At 44.1% G+C, this 19,007-nt stretch overlaps 1 protein-coding gene across 1 annotated transcript in view; it reads left to right on the top strand.

The window, feature by feature from the left end:
- Positions 1-19,007, top strand: part of LOC139368222 (la-related protein 1-like) — a 92,654-nt gene that overhangs the window by 50,926 nt on the left and 22,721 nt on the right. The window contains 3 exon segments of the mRNA XM_071106884.1: positions 4,203-4,365; positions 4,839-4,983; positions 12,826-13,003. Of these exon segments, the coding sequence (XP_070962985.1) occupies positions 4,203-4,365; positions 4,839-4,983; positions 12,826-13,003 (486 nt within the window).

Below are 19,007 nucleotides of genomic sequence, written 5' to 3'. Positions count from 1 at the left end.
TTGTGTGTATGGAACATTTCTGGAGTGTTTTTATTTCAGCTCTTGAAACACGTGACCAACACTTTACATGTTGTTTCTATTTGTATTCAGTTTAGTTGGATACAGTCGACTCACATCTACTGAACTGTTCAGTGCAATTCACCTGTCTCCATTCTCTTGTATTTTTACCTACTTTCCTTCAGAAATCACACACTCTTGGTTAACACAATTGTCAAGCCATACAGTGTGCTGTGCCATTCCTGCTCTATGACAATCGGCCTCATTAAACTACCTCAACTGGAATCCTACCGGTCTGCCATCTGTGCCCTTACAAGCACCTGGGAGAGAACATTTAACCTTTTATTTAACTAGGCAAGTCAGTTAAGAACAAATTCTTATTTACAATGACAGCCTACCCCTGCCAAACCCTAACCTGGACGACACTGGGCCAATAGTGCGCTGCCCTATGGGACTCCCAATCACGGCCTGTTGTGATAAAGCCTGTAATTGAACCAGGGTCTGTAGTGACGCCTCTAGCACTGAGATGCAGTGACCGCTGCGCCACTCGGGAGCCCACATATACAGTCCAGCAGGTCCTCCTCCACTACATTGTGGTCCATTTGAGACGGATCTTAAGTGCTTTTCCCCGGTGCAAGGTGCAAGACTACTACGTGAGTGAGGCTTTCACACATCCAGCAGTTCGTTCGACGCATCAGAAACGGCCACCACAGCATCTACAAGATTGCGAGGTAGGCTATGTGAGCCATACACAGCATACTTCACCACACCATAGCACAGCACCATATGATGTAAATGGTCAAGAAGAGGAGTGGTATTTTCATCATGAAGGAGCGGCAAAGATGACCCCCTTCACCTTGTCACATGCAACCTCATCCACTCGCCAGGTTCAATGGGATGCTGGCTCAGAGAGGGATCAGAGCCATCACCAGAGGGTATGGGTTAGAACCCTAGATAGCCCACAGCCTGCAGAGAAAAAGAGAACACATGGAGGTAAGCTGAGAAGCCCCCACACCCTACCCTTACCGGGAACACAGGAAGCTGCCAACAGCTTTCCAAGCAGAGCTAGAGGAAATCCGGAAAGAGAACGAGAAGCTGCGTATATCAATCAAATTTATTTATAAAGACCTTCTTACATCAGCTAATGTCACAAAGTGCTGTACAGAAACCCAGCCTAAAACCCCAAACAGCAAGCAATGCATGTGTAGAAGCATGGTGGCTAGGAAAAACTCCCTAGAAAGGCCAAAACCTAGGAAGAAACCTAGAGAGGAACCAGGCTATGAGGAGTGGCCAGTCTGGCTGTGCTGGGTGACGATTATAATAGAACATGGTCAAGATGTTCAAATGTTCATAGATGACCTGCAGGGTCAAATAATAATAATCACAGTGGTTGTCGAGGGTGCAACAGGTCAGCACTTCAGGAGCGAATGTCAGTTGGCTTTTCACAGCCGATCATTCAGAAAATATCTACCGCTCCTGCTGTCTCTAGAGAGATGAAAACAGCAGGTCTGAGACAGGTAGCACATCTGGTGAACAGGTCAGGGTTCCATAGCCTCAGGCAGAACAGTTTAAACTGGAACAGCAGCATGGCCAGGTGGACTGGGGACAGCAAGGAGTCATCAGGCCAGGTAGTCCTGAGGCATGGTCCTAGGGCTCAGGTCCTTAGAGAGAGAATTAGAGAAAGCATACTTAAATTCACACAGGACACCTGATATCTCAACTAGCCGTAGAGCGAGAATTTTCAGAGGTTCATGGCTTTAAACAGGAAATGGGGAAGCTTGTGGATAAGGTTTGCAGCCAGCTATACGCCCCCCCCCCCCCCCCCCCCCCCCCCCAAAGTCTAATCAGCAACAGCCTGGCCCCAATGTACGAATTGAGTCCGTTTTTCCAGTCCACCTCATTCCCCCAGTTGAGCTAGAGGAAGAGCTCAGTGAGGAGTACGATAACGATGTGTTAGAGCAGCCTGCGTAAGAACAAGTAATAGACCTTCTGGACAAGATGAGTGAGCTCAGTCATGAGGGATCAGGCTTCTGCTGCTGCTGCTAAGCAGAGTAGACCGGCATCGGTAGTCAAGTATCCAGGCAACCCTTCATGAGAGGCTACACCTTCGCCATGTCTCAGAGTCAAGTTATCACCCTGATGGGGACTGTAGCCTACCTCCTCACCAGGCCAGTGTTGCACCTTTCACACTTTTCGACACCATTGATTTTATAATGTTAATTGTTATGACCGTTTTGTTATTGGGATAAAACATTTAATTGGCCTCTAAATGTCACTCTTAAAGGCATCTAAGTTGGTATGCTGAACCTATATTGTGCAAGAAAAAAATCTGTTATGAATTCTTTAGTTTTTGTTAACGTGCTGTCAGTCAATAAACTGGTTACATTTCCAAAATCCCCTTAGTGGAAAATCATGAATTGTTATATGGAGGGCTATCGGCTGGATGGTTCGAGCGCATTCGATCCTCTGTAGAACAATACTGTTGAATGAAGCTTCGCCACATGTCATAAGGCCCAGCTCTCCACTCTACCAGCTCTCTCTTTGTGTGGTTGCGCTCCATTGCTGGTTCCGATCAATGTGTGGTTGTGCTTATGTGGAAATGGTGGAATGATCTGTCTGCTGGCTTTGCCTTGGTCTTGGTCTTGTGTGACCCTGATCCAGCCTCACTAAGGAAACAGTATGAGCAAAGCAATTTAATAACTACCAGAGTGTGTTAGGACGTGTCAAGACCTGGGATAGCTCAGGGCAGTGGGGTTAGACATGGTGCTCGGGATTGAGTTTAAAATAATTTCACTATTGGAGTAGTATCATAAATGTGTTGCATATTCAAAATCCATGTGGGGTTTATTAGCTTAAGTGTTTGACCCGAGGACTGCTGCGCGAGGGAGGCGCTCTATTGCTGCAGCTGTGGAGGGGCCGGTGTGAGATGGGAGGGAGAGAGGGTGGAGCTCTATTGCTGCAGCTGTGGAGGGGCCGGTGTGAGATGGGAGGGAGAGAGGGTGGAGCTCTATGGCTGCAGCTGTGGAGGGGCCGGTGTGAGATGGGAGGGAGAGAGGGTGGAGCTCTATTGCTGCAGCTGTGGAGGGGCCTGTGTGAGATGGGAGGGAGAGAGGGTGGAGCTCTATGGCTGCAGCTGTGGAGGGGCCGGTGTGAGATGGAAGGGAGAGAGGGTGGAGCTCTATTGCTGCAGCTGTGGAGGGGCCGGTGTGAGATGGGAGGGAGAGAGGGTGGAGCTATATTGCTGCAGCTGTGGAGGGGCTGGTGTGAGATGGGAGGGAGAGAGGGTGGAGCTCTATTGCTGCAGCTGTGGAGGGGCTGGTGTGAGATGGGAGGGAGAGAGGGTGGAGCTCTATTGCTGCAGCTGTGGAGGGGCCGGTGTGAGATGGGAGGGAGAGAGGGTGGAGCTATATTGCTGCAGCTGTGGAGGGGCTGGTGTGAGATGGGAGGGAGAGAGGGTGGAGCTCTATTGCTGCAGCTGTGGAGGGGCCGGTGTGAGATGGGAGGGAGCAGACGGAGGGAGAGATGAACTTATGTGAGTGCATTGTTTATTGTTCATTTCACTTTTGTGTATTATCTACCTCACTTGCTTTGGCAATGTTAACATTTGTTTCCCATGCCAATAAAACCCCTTGAATTTAATTGAGAGGGAGATGCAGTAGTACTCACACAAGTATTCGAATACTAACGTCCGTTTGGATATTCAAATATTCTACATCCCTAGCCTGGCTGGGCCTGTTGGTTTTGGCAACCAGCCGCTCCTCTCTCACCTCTGACTGGGCCATGGGAGTCTGCCTCTGACAGGAAAACACTGCCACCTTTCATTTGAGGAGAAAGGGGGTGGAACAGGGGAAGAGGAGTAAAGGTGACACTCCCTCCCTCCACCCACCCCCTGTTGTGATGAAACCTGCCGTTCTTCTCCTTCTCACTTGGCCGAGATCCACCTGTTTTGAGTTTTCCGACTCTTCCCTCTCCTCAGGAACACAGTGTTACTTTCAGAAGTCAAAGGATTTTCCCCCGGGGGACACCACATTTTAAATCTTAGCTAGTTCCTATTTAGTAAATCATTGCGCGCCTTCCTGGGATTCAACAGCTGTGCTGCAAATGTCTCCCTGCTGTTGGTGAACTCTTGTAGCCTTGTTGTTCACTTGTAGTAGGCTTGTGACAGTGGCCCTGTAATGTTTTACTACTGCCGTGTCTCCTACCAGGTCACCCTGACTACCATTATGGCTACAAGGCCTACAACGGGAAGGACGGTGCCTACGGACAGAAGTTTGGTGCTCCAGTGACCTATTACTACGACAACATGAGCAGCAGTGACCTGTACACAGTGGACCAGGGCCTGCTCAAGGACTATGTCAAAAGGCAGATGTGAGTACTACCTACCTACCGTTGGTTACGTTGCTTTAAATTTACTACCATTGGTAACTATGCTTTATAGGTCAATGTTTCAAGAGGAAGCAGATGTCACTGTTCAGCCTTGGAATAGTGTAATATAATATATATGCCATTTAGCAGACACTTTTATCCAAACCGACTTAAACATGCATGCATACTTTCTCATATGGGTGTCCCCAGAATATAACATGGAATCTGAATCAAATTCCATCTCCTAAACATCTGATGACAATTGAAATTAGGTTTATCTCCAACTCAAACAATGCTGAAAACGTAGGCAAATATTTAGTCTCAACTTTTCCCACATTATGTCATTGTATTCCCTGACAAGGGCTTGGCTTGACAGTGTTTCTTCTATTGAACATGCCTTCATAATAAAGGCATTTTAATTATAGGAAGAGTACCTTGATCCTCCTTGTTTTTTAACTTTCCGCGTCTCTCGGTAGTGAGTACTACTTCAGCCTTGGCAACCTGGAGCGGGATTTCTTCCTGCGCAAGAAGATGGACCAGGAGGGCTTCCTGTCACTTGGCCTGATTGCCAGCTTCCACAGGGTGCAGGCCCTCACCACTGATGTCAGCCTCATCATAGAGGTACATTATGTTCCTTATTTACATGTTTAGCCAGATGGCTTTAGTCTCATAACTAAATACGTTTCTATGCCTCATCAGCTGTATAATTTGTAGGTATTTCATGGCTTTTCATCGAGCTTTGACTTGTAAAAACCAGTTTCTGCAGACCGTATTAAATAGGACTGATCTCTCTTTTAATGTTGATGTTTAATATCTATCAATCTACAAAAGTATGTGGACACCCCTTACAATGTGGTGATTTGGCTATATCAGCCACACCTGTTGCTGACAGTTATATTCAATCGATCACACAGACATGCAATCTTGATAGACAGACAAACATTGGCAGTAGAATGACCTTACTGAAGCAGCCGCCCACAAGCCTAAGATCACAATGCGAAGTGTCAGCTAGAGTGGTGTACATTTTGCTGCCATTGGACTCCGGAGCAGTGGAAATTCGTTCTCTGGAGTGGGGAATCACACGTCACCTTCTGGCAGTCCAACGGACTAATCTGGGTTTGGTGGATGCCAGGAGAACACCACCTGCCCCAATGCATAGTGACAACTGTACAGTTTGGTGGAGGAGGAATAATGGTCTGGGGCTGTTTTTCATGGTTCGGGCTAGGCCCCTTAGTTCTAGTGAAGAGAGATCTTAATGCTACAGCATACAATTATATTCTAGACGATTCTGAGCCTCCAACTTTCTGGCAACAGCTTGGTGAAGGTCCTTTCCAGTTTCAGCATGACACTACACCCGTACGCAAAGTGAGGTCCATACAGAAATGTTTTTTCGAGATAGGTGTGGAAGAATTGACTGGCCTGCACAGAGCCCTGATCTCAACCCTATCGAACACCTTTGGGATGAATTGGAACGCTGACTACGAGCCAGGCTTTTCCTTCACTCTGCGGTCCAACTCATCCCAAACCATCTCAATTGGGTTGAGGTCGGGTGATTGTGGAGGCCAGAACATCTGATGCAGCACTCCATCACTCTCCTTCTTGGTCAAATAGCCCTTACACAGCCTGGAGGTGTGTTGGGTCATTGTCCTGTTGAAAAACAAATTATAGTCCAAATAAGCACAAACAAGATGGGATGCCGTATCGCTGCAGAATGCTGGGGTAGCCATGCTGGTTAAGTGTGCCTTGAATTGTAAATAAATCACCGATAGTCACCAGCTGCAATTTCTGAGGCTGGTAACTCTAATGAACTTCCGCAGCAGAGGTAACTCTGGGTCTTCCTTTCCTGTGGAGGTCCTCGTGAGAACCAGTTCCATCATAGCACTTGATGGTTTTTGTGACTGCACTTGAAGAAACTTTCAAAGTTTTTGAAATGTTCCGGATTGACTGACCTTCATGTCTTAAAGTAATAATGGACTGTTGTTTCTCTTTGCTTATTTGAGCTTTTCTTGCCATAATATGGACTTGGTATTTTTCCAAATAGGTCTATCTTCTGTATACCACCCCTACCTTGTCACAACACAACTGATTGGCTCCAACGCATTACGAAGGAAAGACATTCCACAAATGAACTTTTAACAAGGCACACCTGTTAATTTAAATGCATTCCAGGTGACTACCTCATGACGCTGGTTGAAAGAAGGCCAAGTGTGCAAAGCTGTCATCAAGGCAAAGGGTGGCGACTTTGAAAGATCTCGACTATAAAATACATTTTGATTTAACACTTTTTTGGTAACTACATGATTCTATGTATTATTTCGTAGTTTTGATGTAGAAAATAGTAAAAAGAAAAATACGAAAACCCTTGAATGAGTAGGTGTCAACTTTTGACTAGTACTGTATGTATGTATAGTGCATTAGGAAAGTTTTCAGACCCCTAGACTTTTTCCACATTTTTATGTATTCTTAAATTGATTCAATTGTATTTTGTCCTCATCAATCTACACACAATACCCTATATTAACAAAGCAAAAAATATCACATTTTCATAAGTAATCAGACCCTTTACTCAGTGCTTTGTTGAAGCACCTTTGGTAGGAATTACAGCCTTGAGTCTTCTTGGGTATGACGCTACAAGCTTGGCACACCTGTATTTGGGGAGCTATTTTCAGGTCTCTCCAGAGATGTTCGATTGGGTTCAAGTCCGGGCTCTGGCTGGTCCACTCAAGGACATTAAGAGACTTGTCCCGAAGCCACTCCTGCATTGTCTTTATGTGTGCTTAGAATCGTTGTCCTTTTGGAAGGTGAACCTTTGCCCCAGTCTGAGGTCCTGTGCACTCTGGAGCAGGTCATCAAGGATCTCGCTCTACTTTGCCCCGTTGATCTTTCCCTTGGAGACAAGTCAGGGTCCAGTCCCTGCCGCTGAAAAACATCCCCACAGCATGATGCTGCCACCACTATGCTTCACTGTAGGGATGGTGCCAGGTTTCCTCCAGATGTGACACTTGGCATTCAGGCCAAAGAGATCAATCTTGTGTTCATCAGACCAGCATATCTTGTTTCTCATGGTCAGAGTCCTTTAGGTGCCTTTTGGCAACTCTTAGCGGGCTGTCATGTGCCTTTTACTGAGGAGTGACTTTTGTCTGGTCACTCCCAGAAAGGCATGATTGGTGGAGTGCTGCAGAGATGCTTGTCCTTCTGGAAAGTTCTCCCATCTCCACAGAGGAACTCTGGAGCTCTGTCAGTGACCATTGGGTTCTTGGTCACCTCCCAGACCAAGACCCTTCTCCCCTGATTGCTCAGTTTGGCCGGGCGGCCAGCTCTAGGAAGAGTCTTGTTGGTTCCAAACTTCCTCCATTTAAGAATGATGGAGACCACTGTGTTCTTGGACCTTCAATACTGCAGACCTTTTTGGTGCCCTTCCCAGATCTGTGACTCGACACAATCCTGTCTCAGAGCTCTACAAACAATTCCTTCAACCTCATGGCTTGGTTTTTGCTCTTGGGTTCACTGTCAACTGTGGGACCTTATTTAGACAGGTGTGTGCTTATCCAAATCATGTGTAATCCATGGAATGTACCACAGGCTGACTCTAATCAATTTATAGAAACATTTCAATGATGAGCAATGAAAACCGGATGCACCTGAGCTCAATTTCTCTGAATACTTATGTAAATAAGATACATTTTTATTTTTTTGAGATTTGAAAAATTACTGAAACCTGTTTTCGCTTTGTCATTGTGGGGTATTGTGTCGAATGGCAATGCTCTTAACCGCAAGGCTACCTGCCACACACTTTAAACCCCATGCTCCTTTGACACCCCTTTTTGAAAGTCACTGAGATTTATTTTTTAGCCATGGTAGCCAAAATAATGGGCAACTGGGCATTTTTATACATGACCATAAACTGAGAAATGGAGAGGGATTCTTCTGCCCTTAATGCATCACCATCAAGCAGCTTAGAGAAGAGATCCTCCGGCTGTGAGAAAAGGATAACCTTTCTAAGCACACCGACCGTGCTGTAACCCAAGCAAACCCAATCTCAATTTTAAATGCCTCCCAAAGAAAAGCTGTTGATTAGTTGGGCGGCGTTTATTTGTCCCAATTCAATGAACAGATGCTAAGCTCAACTCCATGGGAGACTGGACACTCGCAAGGCCCTTCATCTATCCGAGAAGATCTGATCCAGCTATCAAACAGCTTCGCTCCACTTGAGACGGACCTAACAGCCCCGGGGGTCAGCACGGATCCTGGGAATATACCAGAAACCCGCGCCTAGTGTCACCCACCCCCACGGCCACCCCATACAGTTCAGCAGGTCGCTGACTCAAGACAGAACGGTCTCGTGCCATCCTCCACCTTTCTGGGGTTTCCGATGCCATCTGCTGGTGCGAAGAGTCAAGTTAGCCTGATTTGAAGCCTCCATCTGCCCTGCCTGGGGCAGTCCCATCCCCCTCTTCCTTCCCCATCGGGTTCCATCACGGGCACCATCACTGTGGGCAGCTCGAAACGACCAAAGGTCCACTGTCACCCCAGGAGCCCGTATCATGATATCAACTCCCTCCTTCCCATGGTTCTGGACAACTACTCCAATATTGACACCATCGTCACTCAAATATGTTTTAATGACCTCCGCTTTAGGCGATCTGAGGAACTTGGGGAGGACTACAAAGAAAAATGTAACACCCTCGCGAGCACAGGGAGGTGAATAATTATCTGTCCCCCTCCCGTGCTATCGAAGGGGTTTGGAAAGTTTTCAGCCGACTCGTTGCCCTAAACAAGAATCCGATGAAACTTTTCAGCGACAGGAATGTCTCCTTCTGTGATAATTTGAATTTGCTGTGGGTACAACCAGCACTTTTTAAGAGACGGGGTTCACCCTAACCACAGGGGTTCCAGAATTATTTCCAGAAACATTTATGAACTGTTTTAGAGACTGATGGACAGGGTCTGGTAGTTATCCAGTCCTTACTATAAGCAACACAGGACTTGTGAGTAACTGAATTGATGTTCCTTCCGCTAACTGTGTCTTCTAGTGAGTTTATACAAAATGTCTTCTCCTACCATTCTGATAGATTGGAGTCTGTCAGAAAACCTGATTTTCAACGTTAATAGTTTGGTTATTCCTTTCGTTACCTCAACGCCGACGCCCCAGGGGCAGAGTGGCCCACACTCATTGAATTTGGCTCTTTTAAATGTGAGGTTTTTACTAGTGATTGCTCTTTCTCGTGAATGACCCAATTTTTTTTTTGCATGTTTCTCACTGAAACATGACTGTCTTCAGATTATAGTGTCGCTCTTATTGAAGCCCCCCCTGGACTAAAGCTTTTCATACTCTATCAGAAAAGGGAAAAAGGTGGGGTGACAACCTCTATTTTTACTAATTCTAACAGCTGTAAGGACATTTTGTTTGGTGACATTTGGGCATCTGTTACGCTATACTGTTTAAATGTCAGCCACCAGTTCTGGCCATAACCCTGTATAGGCCACCAAAGCACCGCCCCACGTTCTTTACTGATTTATCTGAACTATTATCTATTGTCCTTGAGATATATTAATGTTGACAGACTGACTCTGAGGCCAATGTGTTTATGAATCTTTTGAGCTCTATGGACTTTATCCAACATGTTACTGGGCCCACCCATAACCTCGGCCATACTCTGGACCTGGTTATTACCAAGGAGCTTTCTACTGGGCCCACCCATAACCACAGCCATACTCTGGATCTGGTAATTACCAAGGGGCTTTCTACTGGGCCCACCCATAACCTCAGCCATACTCTGGACCTGGTTATTACCAAGGGGCTTTCTACTGGGCCCACCCATAACCACAGCCATACTCTGGACCTGGTTATTACCAAGGGGCTTTCTACTGGGCCCACCCATAACCACAGCCATACTCTGGACCTGGTTATTACCAAGGGGCTTTCTACTGGGCCCACCCATAACCACAGCCATACTCTGGACCTGGTAATTACCAAGGGGCTTTCTACTGGGCCCACCCATAACCACAGCCATACTCTGGACCTGGTAATTACCAAGGGGCTTTCTACTGGGCCCACCCATAACCACAGCCATACTTTGGACCTGGTTATTACCAAGGGGCTTTCTACTGGGCCCACCCATAACCACAGCCATACTCTGGACCTGGTTATTACCAAGGGGCTTTCTACTGGGCCCACCCATAACCTCGGCCATACTCTGGACTTGGTTATGACCAAGGGGCTTTCTACTGGGCCCACCCATAACCACAGCCATACTCTGGACCTGGTTATTACCAAGGGGCTTTCTACTGGGTCCACCCATAACCACGGCCATACTCTGGACCTGGTTATTACGAAGGGGCTTTCTACTGGGTCCACCCATAACCACGGCCATACTCTGGACCTGGTTATTACCAAGGAGCTTTCTACTGGGCCCTCCCATAACCACAGCCATACTCTGGACCTGGTAATTACCAAGGGGCTTTCTACTGGGCCCACCCTTAACCACAGCCATACTCTGGACCTGGTTATTACCTTTCTATTGACATATCCCCTTGTTGATGTTGCTTTATCTAAATGTGATGTCTTTGCGGCAGATCACAATCATTAGGCTGGTTATCAGTCAAACAAAACCTGATGAGCATGTTGTGCCCTAGCCTACAATGGAAAGGCATATGGATTTATATTTTCCCTGGATGACAGACATTCTCAGGATATCACAAATGTAAGCCTTCCACCTGCCTTCTTGATCCCATGCTCACCACCTTCAAAATATTTTTTAATGGCACATCTGAGGAAGTGCAAGCTATTGTTAATCACTACCTGTTCGCGGGCACTTTCCCCACTTCACTAAAAACTGCTATGGTCAAACCCCTTCTGAACCCCTTCTTCAACTCTTAGCAACACTGAGACAGTCTTAGTTAAACTGATAAATGATCTTGGAGACAACACAGGTGCCAATCAGGTCTCTGTCCTTGTACTCTTCGATTTAAGTGCTGCTTTCAACACTGGTGACCATTATGTCCTTCTGGATAGATTGGAGAGGTGGGTTGGCCTCTCCATTCCAGTTCTAAATTGGTTTAGGACCTATTTAACCATTTGTGGACATAACTCAGAAAATAGATTTCACGTGGCGTTCCAGAAGGTTCGATTTTGTGTGTTACTGTTTAGTTTATATCTGTTACGCCTTGTCAGCATTATCAGAAAGCACAGAATTTTATTTTCACTGCTACACAGGCGATACACAACTTTTACATTTCTGTGTAACCAGAGGATTTTAGCTCCACGGATAAAATATTAGACTGTATTGGTGATTAAAATAATGTGATGGCTCACAACTTCCTCCAGCTAAGTCAAGACATACCGAGTTACTTATTGTTGGAGCCAAAGCAGAGAGAATCTATCTGCACATGTTAATTCACGGGCAATAAAGGTAAAAAAAAAACCTAGGTTTCATTTTAGATTCTGAACTCAGTTTTGAATCACACAATAGGAATGTGACCAACATAGCTTAATACCACCTGAGGAACATTGCCAGGGTGCAGACCGTTTCTCTCTGTCTGATACAGAGAGACTCATCCATGTTTGACTACTGTAATGATCTCCTGTCTGGTCTACACAAGAAATCCATTGGTCAACCGCAAAACAGAATGCTGCAGCACAGGTACTGACCAAGACCAGACAGAGCACACATTACACCAGTTTTAAAGTCTGTCTGCGCTGGCTGCCTGTGAGTTTTAGAATTCATTTAAATATTCTTCTATTGGTTTTTAAATCAATCCACGATTGTGCACCCCAATACATTTTAGACATGGTTTTAAGTTATGTAACCAGTAGTTCCCTCAGGTCCTCTTGCACTGGCCTTTTAACTATCCCAAAGCCTAGGACCAAGAGGCGTGGAGAGGCAGCCTTTAGTTATTATGCCCCCAGCCTCTGGAATAGCCTGCCAGAGAACCTGAGGGGGACCTTAAGACATGGAGAGACAGCCTTTAGTTATTATGCCCCCAGCCTCAGGAGTAGCCTGCCAGCGAACCTGAGGGGGGCCGAAACGGTGAACATAATTAAGAGATCTTAAAACACACCTTTTTAGCACTGCTTTTCCTTAGGGTGCTTTTTAGTCTGATTTTATTGGGATTCTTAAAAAAATATATATCCTCTGTAGAAAATATTTCAGTTAACTTTTTTTTCTGTGAAGCAGATTCTGTTGCATCCATGTCTGAAATGTGCTGTATATAGTGCCTTTGGAAAGTATTCTAACCCCTTGACTTTTTCCACATTTTGTTTTCCAAGGGCACTTGATTTGATGATGAGATGTTAATTGCTTAATGAACTCTGGAACAACACCTGTGTGGAACCACCTGCTTTCAATATATGTTATATACCTCATTTACTCAAGTGTTTTCTTTATTTTGACAGTTGCATGTAGATGCATACTATATCATTGTGTTTAATACCCTCAACACTTTTTAAAAATCTACCCGTAGTCTTTGAAGGACAGCAAAGAGGTGGAAATCATTGACATGAAGATCCGTCGGAAGGTGGAGCCGGAGAAGTGGCCACTTCCTGGCCAGTCCATGGGACCGGACCACAACCAGGTGGACCTGACCCAGCTCATCCACTGCCCCGAGTTCGTGCCCCGGCAGATGCCCACTAAGCAGACAGGTATAGTAACTATACCCCCTAGCCAGCCACACACTATACAACTGATAGAGGCTGAATATACTCAGATCTTCAACCAAAACCTAAAATGTAATAAAGTAAAACCGAATGAGCAAATAACACAATGTTGATACTTATATCATTTATTTACAGCGCCTTCAGAAAGTATTCATACCCCTTGACTTATTCCACATTCTTCTTGTTACAGCCTGAATTCTAAAAGGATTAAATACATTTTCTTTCTCTACACACAATACTTTCTCTACACACAATCACAATACTTTCTCTACACACAATACACCATAATGACAAAGTGAACATGTTTTTAGACATTTTTACAAGTTTTATTGAAAATTATATACAGAAATGTCTCATTCACACCCCTGAGTCAATACATGTTAGACTCACCTTTGGTAGCTTAACCTCTTGGAACTCCCCATACCGGATCCGGTATCAGGAATACAGACTCAAGCTCATTACCATAACGCAACGTTAACTATTCATGAAAATCGCAAATGAAATGAAATAAATATGCCATCTCGCAAGCTTAGCCTTTTGTAAACAAAACTGTCATCTCAGATTTTCAAAATATGCTTCTCAACCATAGGAAAACAATAATTTGTGTAACAGTAGCTAGCAAACAAAGGATTTAGCGTTAGCATTAGCGTTAGCATCCAGCACGCAACATTTCAACAAAAACATAAAAGCCTTCAAATAAAATCATTTACCTTTGAAGAACTTCTGATGTTTTCAATGAGGATACTCTCAGTTGGATAGCAGATGCTCAGTTTTTCCAAAAAGATTCTTTGTGTATTAGAAATAGCTCCGTTTTATACATCACATTTGGCTACCAAAAAAAAACCGAAAATTCAGTCCTCAAAACGCGAACTTTTTTCCAAATTAACTCCATAATATCGACTGAAAACATGGCAAACGTTGTTTAGAATCAATCATCAAGGTGTTTTTCACATATCTCTTCATTGATACATCGTTCTTGGACACATGCTTTCTCCCCTGAATCAAATGGTAAAGTGGAAGCAGCTGGCAATTGCGCACCGAATTCGACGCAGGACACCAGGCGGACACTTGGAAAATGTAGTCTCTTATGGTCAATCTTCCAATGATATGCCTACAAATACGTCACAATGCTGCTAAGACCTTGGGCGAACGACAGAAAGTGTAGGCTCATTCCTTGCGCAATCACAGCCATATAAGGAGACAATGGAAAACAGAGCTTCAGAAATTCTGCTAATTCCTGGGTGATGCATCATCTTGGTTTCGCCTGTAGAATGAGTTCTGGGGTACTTACAGACAAAATCTTTGCAGATTCTGAAACTTCAGAGTGTTTTCTTTCCAAAACGGTCAAGAATATGCATAGTCGAGCATCTTTTCGTGAAATCCACGATTGTGCACCCCAATACATTTTAGACATGGTTTTAAGTTATGTAACCAGTAGTTCCCTCAGGTCCTCTTGCACTGGCCTTTTAACTATCCCAAAGCCTAGGACCAAGAGGCGTGGAGAGGCAGCCTTTAGTTATTATGCCCCCAGCCTCTGGAATAGCCTGCCAGAGAACCTGAGGGGGACCTTAAGACATGGAGAGACAGCCTTTAGTTATTATGCCCCCAGCCTCAGGAGTAGCCTGCCAGCGAACCTGAGGGGGGCCGAAACGGTGAACATAATTAAGAGATCTTAAAACACACCTTTTTAGCACTGCTTTTCCTTAGGGTGCTTTTTAGTCTGATTTTATTGGGATTCTTAAAAAAATATATATCCTCTGTAGAAAATATTTCAGTTAACTTTTTTTTCTGTGAAGCAGATTCTGTTGCATCCATGTCTGAAATGTGCTGTATATAGTGCCTTTGGAAAGTATTCTAACCCCTTGACTTTTTCCACATTTTGTTTTCCAAGGGCACTTGATTTGATGATGAGATGTTAATTGCTTAATGAACTCTGGAACAACACCTGTGTGGAACCACCTGCTTTCAATATATGTTATATACCTCATTTACTCAAGTGTTTTCTTTATTTTGACAGTTGCATGTAGATGCATACTATATCATTGTGTTTAATACCCTCAACACTTTTTAAAAATCTACCCGTAGTCTTTGAAGGACAGCAAAGAGGTGGAAATCATTGACATGAAGATCCGTCGGAAGGTGGAGCCGGAGAAGTGGCCACTTCCTGGCCAGTCCATGGGACCGGACCACAACCAGGTGGACCTGACCCAGCTCATCCACTGCCCCGAGTTCGTGCCCCGGCAGATGCCCACTAAGCAGACAGGTATAGTAACTATACCCCCTAGCCAGCCACACACTATACAACTGATAGAGGCTGAATATACTCAGATCTTCAACCAAAACCTAAAATGTAATAAAGTAAAACCGAATGAGCAAATAACACAATGTTGATACTTATATCATTTATTTACAGCGCCTTCAGAAAGTATTCATACCCCTTGACTTATTCCACATTCTTCTTGTTACAGCCTGAATTCTAAAAGGATTAAATACATTTTCTTTCTCTACACACAATACTTTCTCTACACACAATCACAATACTTTCTCTACACACAATACACCATAATGACAAAGTGAACATGTTTTTAGACATTTTTACAAGTTTTATTGAAAATTATATACAGAAATGTCTCATTCACACCCCTGAGTCAATACATGTTAGACTCACCTTTGGTAGCTTAACCTCTTGGAACTCCCCATACCGGATCCGGTATCAGGAATACAGACTCAAGCTCATTACCATAACGCAACGTTAACTATTCATGAAAATCGCAAATGAAATGAAATAAATATGCCATCTCGCAAGCTTAGCCTTTTGTAAACAAAACTGTCATCTCAGATTTTCAAAATATGCTTCTCAACCATAGGAAAACAATAATTTGTGTAACAGTAGCTAGCAAACAAAGGATTTAGCGTTAGCATTAGCGTTAGCATCCAGCACGCAACATTTCAACAAAAACATAAAAGCCTTCAAATAAAATCATTTACCTTTGAAGAACTTCTGATGTTTTCAATGAGGATACTCTCAGTTGGATAGCAGATGCTCAGTTTTTCCAAAAAGATTCTTTGTGTATTAGAAATAGCTCCGTTTTATACATCACATTTGGCTACCAAAAAAAAACCGAAAATTCAGTCCTCAAAACGCGAACTTTTTTCCAAATTAACTCCATAATATCGACTGAAAACATGGCAAACGTTGTTTAGAATCAATCATCAAGGTGTTTTTCACATATCTCTTCATTGATACATCGTTCTTGGACACATGCTTTCTCCCCTGAATCAAATGGTAAAGTGGAAGCAGCTGGCAATTGCGCACCGAATTCGACGCAGGACACCAGGCGGACACTTGGAAAATGTAGTCTCTTATGGTCAATCTTCCAATGATATGCCTACAAATACGTCACAATGCTGCTAAGACCTTGGGCGAACGACAGAAAGTGTAGGCTCATTCCTTGCGCAATCACAGCCATATAAGGAGACAATGGAAAACAGAGCTTCAGAAATTCTGCTAATTCCTGGGTGATGCATCATCTTGGTTTCGCCTGTAGAATGAGTTCTGGGGTACTTACAGACAAAATCTTTGCAGATTCTGAAACTTCAGAGTGTTTTCTTTCCAAAACGGTCAAGAATATGCATAGTCGAGCATCTTTTCGTGACAAAATATCGCGCTTAAAACGGGAACGTTTTTTATCCAAAAATGAAATAGCGCCCCCAGAGATCCAAGAGCTTTGTAAACCTGGATTGATACAATATTTGCACATTTTTATTAATCTTCCAGCTCTGTCAAGTTGATCGTTGGTAGTTGATTTAAGTCAAAACTGTAACTCGATTAGCAACTTCAATGTATATTTAGTGTTTTAGGTTATTTTCCTGCTGAAAGGTGAAATTTGTTTCTCTGTGTCTGTTGGAAAGCAGGCTGAACCAGGGTTTCCTCTAGGATTTTGCCTGTGCTTCGCTTTATTGCTTTTATTTTTTTCCCCAAAACACTCCCTAGTCCTTGCCGATGACAAGCATACCCCCAACATGATGCAGCTGCAACCATGCTTGGAAATATGAAGTGGTACTCAGTGATGTGTTGGATTTGCCCCAAACATAACACTAAGTGGTGTTCAGGGCATAAAGTACATTTCTTTCCCACTTTTTTTGCAGTTTACCTTCCTTATTGCAAACAGTTTCTTTTTTTTACAAAACAAGTATATTTTGTAAGAAATAAAATGATGTACAGGCGTCCTTCTTTTCACTCTGTCATTTAGGTTGGTGTTGTGGAGTAACTACAATGTTGCCGATCCATCCTTAGTTTTCTCCTATCACAGCCATTAAACTCTGTTTTTTAAAGTCATTGACCTCAGGGTGAAATCCCTGAGACGCTTTCCTTCCTTTCCGGCAACTGAGTTAGGAAGGACGCCTGTAACTTTGTAGTGACTGGGTACACCATCAAAGTGATACATCATCAAAGTGTAATTAATAGCTTCACCTTGCTCAAAGTGATATTCAATGTCTGCTTTTTTTGTACCCATCTACCAAATAGGTGCATTTAATTGCGAGGCGTTTGAAAACATCCCTGGTCTTTGTGGTTGAATCTGTGTTTTGAAATTCACTGCTCCGACTGAGGGGACCGTACAATTATCTGTATGTGTGGTGTACAGAGATTAGGTAGTTATTCAAAAATCATGTTGCTCACAGAGTCCCTGTAACCTGTTAAGCACATTTTTACTCCTGAACTTATTCAGGCTGGCCTTGTCAATAAGTATTCAACCCTTTTAAGAAATTCCAGCTTTTCTTTTTTAATTCATCAGTAAAAATCTCAAAAGTCCAGTGACACAATAGTCCAGTGACACAAAATATTAATTTGATAGAGCTTAAATTCAGGCTGGAACACAGCAAAATGTGGGGGGAAAGAAAGTGAATACTTTCTGAAGGCTCTGTAATTAACAAACTTATGCAACACCCAATGCCCCCCTTAGCTGTAATGACTGCAACCAAAATGCTTCCTGTAACTGATGATCAGTCTCTTAACATCCCACTCTCCCATGCAGAACTGCTTTAACTCAGCAACATTTGTGGGTTTTCGAGCATGAACTGCTCGATTCAGATCCTGCCACATCTCAATTGGGTCCAGACTTTGACTAAGCCATTCCAGAACTTTACATTTGTTTGTTTTCAGCCATTCTCATGTAGACTTGTTTGTGTGTTCTGGATCTTTTGCTGGGTCTTGCTGCATGACCCAGCTGTGCTTCAGCTCACGTACGAATTGCCTGACATTCTCCATTAAAACTATCTATTACAGAACAGAATTCATGGTTCCTTCAATGACGGCAAGTCATCCAGGTCCTGAGGCAGCAAAGCATCCCCAATCCATCACATTACTACCACCAGCATGCTTGACCGTTGTTATGATGTTCTTATTGTGGGATGCAGTATTTGGTTTTCACCAGACATAATGGGACCCATGTCGTCCAAAAAGTTGACTTAAATTTAGCCAAAAAGCACCTGGATGATCATCAAGACTCCTGGAAGAATTTGTCAAAATGTGACCTTTCGGACGATCAGGAGGCTGGAAAGATTAGGCATGGGCTCTCTCAGATCCTCAAAGTCCTTCAACTACACCATTGATAGTGTCTTGACTGGCTGCATCTCTACCTATTACGGCAACTGCAAGGCACCCATCCCAAGGCGCTACAGGGGGTGGTGAGTATGGCCCAGTACATCACTGGGGCCGAGCACCCTGCCATCCAGGACATCTATACCAGGAGGTGTCTGAGGAAGGCCCAAAATATTGTCAGATTCCAGCCACCCAAGCCATGGACTGTTCTCAATGCTACCGCACGGTAAGCAGTACCAGTCTGGAACCAACAGGACCCTGAAACAGCTTCTACCCCCAAGCCATAATACTGCTAAACAAGGCTGCTAAATAGCTAATCAAATTGCTACCTGGAATACCTGCATTTACCCTTTTTTTTTTTAACTGTCTTGCGCTGACTCTATCCAC

This window comes from Oncorhynchus clarkii, chromosome 2 (genome assembly GCF_045791955.1).
Source record: "Oncorhynchus clarkii lewisi isolate Uvic-CL-2024 chromosome 2, UVic_Ocla_1.0, whole genome shotgun sequence".
Taxonomy (NCBI): Eukaryota; Metazoa; Chordata; class Actinopteri; order Salmoniformes; family Salmonidae; genus Oncorhynchus; species Oncorhynchus clarkii.
Note: the sequence above shows the minus strand (reverse complement) of the source record. Positions and strands in the feature narration are given on the sequence as shown.